At 59.0% G+C, this 4,703-nt stretch overlaps 1 protein-coding gene across 1 annotated transcript; it reads left to right on the top strand.

Annotated features, from left to right (window-relative positions):
* LOC119443200 (neprilysin-1) lies at positions 1–4,319 on the top strand. The gene is made up of 2 exons (XM_037708364.1): positions 1–323; positions 2,246–4,319. The coding sequence occupies exons 1-2, from the start codon at positions 1–3 to the stop codon at positions 4,317–4,319; spliced, it is 2,397 nt and encodes a 798-aa protein (XP_037564292.1).
* The last annotated feature ends 384 nt before the right edge of the window (positions 4,320–4,703 follow it).

The raw sequence follows: 4,703 nt of genomic DNA on the forward strand, positions 1-4,703 counted from the left end.
ATGGCCGAGAACCTTCCGAGCAGCGAGGTCCTCGCGGTGCCGGCAGAGCTGTACGGGGCCGTCAGTCCCCTGCCCCCGGCAGACCAGAGGAACGCGCGGTGCTGCAGCGGCGTTGGCTGGACGGCGGCCCTGTGGAGCCTCAGCGTCACCACAACCCTGCTGCTGCTCGCGTCGGTGGTAGTCACGGCCTTCGTCACCGCCACGCTGTTCATCGCCAGCGGCGCCTCCTCTTCCATGCAGCCACCGCCGCCGACCACCATGGCCGACGGTGAACCGCCGCCGGCGAACCGCGGAACGCCGCCCAAGATGGCGACGGTGCCTCAGTAAGTGACATCGCTATGCATACTAACAGGGTTGCTGCTTGCCGAGTTCGATGTTACCGCGTTTGTCATCGAGCATCTGTACTAAACATCTGAACTCAAGGCGATAAAGCTACTACAGCTCGTGTAAACTACGCATGGAACGGCGCATATAGTTAATAGGAAGTGACTATTCTGTCGGCGGCTGGGCAGGTGTACCGCCCAGCTTATCCTCAGTGCCCCTAGGTCTAACCGACCTGCTTTTCCGCTAGTGTGATTTGGTCCTATAGGATCATTTAGCTTGAAAAATACCGTCAGATGTCTCAGGAAAGCATCCGAGATTATAATAATGTGGCCGGGGGAGGATCTTCAGAAAACCCAAAGGCCAGCGGAGGGATCAAAGCTTGAACCAGATCGGTCCGTGTGTTGTACAACCGAAGCCGGAACGTGCCACGGGTTGTCAGCGCATATATACAAGATTGGCTGTCCGCAATCTGCACCCCTAGCACGCGGAGGCCTCCGCGAGTCCCCAACCCACGGATCAGTCCGGGTTCCAGCTTGGGTGTCCTCGTTGCTCCTCTGGTGTCCTGAAGGCACTGCCAAAGTATTCTACATAAGGACACGTTGTTTACACTTGCTGTTAGAACCCGGGCTCGCAAGCCTGGGAATTTCTGCCAACTGTCGATAGAATTTCTTTCGAGTGTTTTTGCCGACTACCGGCACCCTATAGCCACACCCTAGTTCATAAATAAATGATCAGTGTGCCCTCATGGCTGTATAAGGACAGTTTATATATGAAAGAAGTTTAGGAACGCTGTATTTGTGCGAGCTATGTCCATGGCTGCAAACTGAACTATAGGTGCGCATTCGATTGGTTTGCCCAATCCAGCTGGACCATATTATGGCGAAACAGCGCAGACGACGCTGCGTGTGAAAAACGGGACAGGACAATGCGCTTGTCCTGCCCACTGTTCAGTCTGCGCATTGTCCTGTCCGTTTTTCCCACGTCCCGTCGTCTGCGCTATGCACGTAAACCAACAAGCCCAGCTAAGAACCTTCGAGCTGAACCATAGTTTCGTATAAAAATTACTGGAAGCAACTCTGCCGCTAGTGTCTACTCTCGCTGCAAGCACGGTGGTTCAGCCAGGGTGGGAATTATAGATAGTGCATGGATTTTCCTACACTTCATCCTTCTTGCCTTGAACGACTTTCTGGCTGTGCTAATCGATCTTGTCTCGAGCTTTGTCTCGAGCAGTGCTTGGTAACAATACTCAACAAAGTTTTGTGTTTATAAATTCAATAATTCGCAACGATTGTGCTAGGGCGCAATCTTATTACATTCATGCGTTAAGTGTGGTTGCTGGGAAATCAACCAACTTAAGGCCAGATAAAGCATAATAAGTTAATCCAAAAGAGAGTATGAAGTCACAATCCCGAAGATTAGACCAACACGACCAACTTGCCGTAGTTGTCAAACAAATCCATGTGCTGCCACGTAGCTTAACAATCGCAGCGCCACTACTGATTTCAGTAGGAAACTCTATAAGCTAAACGTCTGGACCGCGTGAACGCGCATGCTCTTGAGACACCTGCTCCGGATCATCTGTTCAAGCTCGGGCACATCCTAGAGTGTAGTAACGAGGACACGAGCGCCAGGGCGCGTAGCTTCTAGCCAGATTACTGCGGAAAAAAGTGTACAGAAGGTTTGCGCGCTTCGTCGATGTCTCAATATGGGACCATGGCACAGTGAAGTCAAAATTTACCATACGCTCGGGGGCATTTTGCTGATCGGCCACAAGCTCTTTTCGTTCAGCATCGAATGCATCTTGACGGCACAAGAAAATTGGTGAATCCTTTGGTAATAAAGCTCCAAATCGAGCGAACATTTGCCTAAGTTCGCGACTATGGGGCTATTCTCACGTAGTTCTAATGAATGCCATCTGCAGAGCGAGCTTTCAGGACGCCTTCGTTGACGCACCCGCGCGGGGCAGCCGCGCCTGCACCTCGACGGCGTGCGTGGAGCACGCGCGCCGGCTGCTGCGCCAGATCAACGCCAGCCGCGACCCCTGCGACGACTTCTACGCGTACGTGTGCGACGACTGGGTGCGGGCGCGGCCGCTGCCTCCTAGCAGTGAGCGGCTCTCGGTGGACACCGCCCTGGTGGACGGCTACGCCGAGCTGCTCGCCTCGGGGCTGCGCGACAACGCAACCGGCCGGTTCCCGCCGCTGCGCTTCCTCATCGACAACTGCCTGCGGCCGCAGCCGAACCTCTTCCACGCCCTGCGGGCCATGTTCATGGACGCGGCCCGGCTTCGACCCTGGATGGCCCAGTCGACGGCGCGCCGCCGCCCGTCGCCCGTCGAGGTGTCGCGCAAGCTAGGCGTCGCCTTTCGCGAGCTGGACGTCGACGCGCTCTTCAGGCCCTTCGTGGTCAAGGAGGTCTCATCCAACGACACCCGCCGCTTCGTGGGGCTCGGCGAGCCGTCCACCGTGCTCCTGCGCGGCCCGCTGGAGCGCAGAGAGTACGAGCTGGTGCGCGTGAGCTTCGCGCCCCTGCTGGGCTTCTTCCAGAACCAGACGGACGCCGACCTGCTACAGTTCGAGGAGCGACTCGCGCTCATGCTCGGCCGCCCGCAGCTGGACGCCGCGGCGCTCGTCGGCGGCAGCACGGTCAAGGTGTTCGACCTGCCCGCGCTGAGGAACATCGAGTGGACGAGCTTCCTGCAGAGCGTGTTCGGCAAAGGGCTGCGCCCCATCACGGCCCGGACGTACGTCAAGCTGGCCTCGTCCGACTACCTGCTGCGGCTGGCGCGCGGAGACCTGCTGCGCTTCTCGAGCGACCTGCTGGGCTACCTGCTCTTCCGCATCACCATGGCGCTGTCGCCGTTCATCGCCAAGCGCGAGCTCCGCGACCAGCTCGCATCGGTGGCCTACGCGCGGCACCCGGAGTTTGCGCGCGCGCTCCCGCAGACCCACTACTGCCTGCGCCTGCTGGACCGCTTCGAGCCCAACCTGCCTCTGCACGTGTCGCGCCGCTTCGCCGAGTCCCTGCTGGGCGGCGAGAGCGCCGTCGAAGACCTGGTGTCCGCGCTGCGCCTCGTCCTGCTCGAGTCTGTCCAGGTGCAACTGGGCCCGCTGAGCAGCGAGCTGCGCGCGCACTTGCGCGACAAGCTGGCCGCCGTCTCGTGGGAGCCCCTGTCGCCGCGCGCCATGGACAGCGAGACGACGCGCGCCGAGTACGTGGACGGCGTGTACCTGAGCAACTCGCGGCTCTCGACGGCGCAGTTCGTCTACACCTGGATCCGCAAGTCGCTCGAGAAGAAGCTGATGGCGCACATGAGCACGCGCGCCGGCGTGGCGGCCTACCCGGGTTGGACGGGCGGCTTCCTGAGCGCCGAGAGCCGGTTGCCGCCGCCGTACGAGAGGCTCGAGATCCCGCTGCCCGTGTTCGACTTCTTCCTCAACGTGGACCCGTCGATGCGCCCTTTGCAGATGGCGCGGGCCGGGCCCAGGGTGTACCGGCCGCTGCTGCGCGCCGTCTACCACTGGGCCTACAACTTCGAACGCGGCAGCACCGGAGCAGCCGGGACGGGCCTGGCGCGACGCATGAACGAGCTGCGACGCTGCCTGGAGCGCCAGTACTCTGCCCTGTCCTGGACCGAACAGCGGCCGCAGCTGGACGCGTCGCGCACCTCGTGGTCCGACCTGTGGGACAACCTGGCGCTGCGGCCGGCGCTGGACGCGTTCCTGCTGGACAGCCGGCGAGTGGCACCCGACTACCGGCTCGCGCTGCTCGAGCACTGGAACGCCAGCCAGCTCTTCTTCGTCTCGTACGCGGCCAACCTGTGCGAGAACGGCAACCAGCGCTTCCTGCGCAAGATGGCCGCCCAGGGACCGCACAGCCCCGCCTGGTTCCGCGTCAACGGCCCGCTGCGCAATTCGCCGGAGTTCGCGCGCGCGTTCGGCTGCAAGGCCGGCTCGTTCATGAACCCCGCCGACAAGTGCGCCCTGGGTCGTTGAGTGTGCGTCTCTCGCCCGTGAGGGCTTTGTGACATCTTGTTATATACCGACAGAGAAGCGAACATTTAGTGCCGTGATAGTTTCGTCGACTTCTCTGCTTTTTTCTGTCTCTCTTTGTTTGTTTCTTCGAAGTCTCTGCTTTTTTCACTCTTTGTTTGCACGCGTATTCAGTATGCTTCAGTATGCGCAACACTTAACTTAGCTCTTACAAATGTTTTTTTTTTTCGCTGTGTATTTTATCTTTTTGTTAGACTGGCGTTAAGAAATCATAGACGCATTACTCACGCCATTGAACATCGCGCCAAGGCCATTAGATTTTTGGACAATAGGTGCATGTCGCGTGTTTATTTTCACCGCACTGGCGTCCCAATTGTTACGTGGACT

The sequence above is a fragment of the Dermacentor silvarum genome, chromosome 2 (genome assembly GCF_013339745.2).
Source record: "Dermacentor silvarum isolate Dsil-2018 chromosome 2, BIME_Dsil_1.4, whole genome shotgun sequence".
Classification (NCBI taxonomy): Eukaryota; Metazoa; Arthropoda; class Arachnida; order Ixodida; family Ixodidae; genus Dermacentor; species Dermacentor silvarum.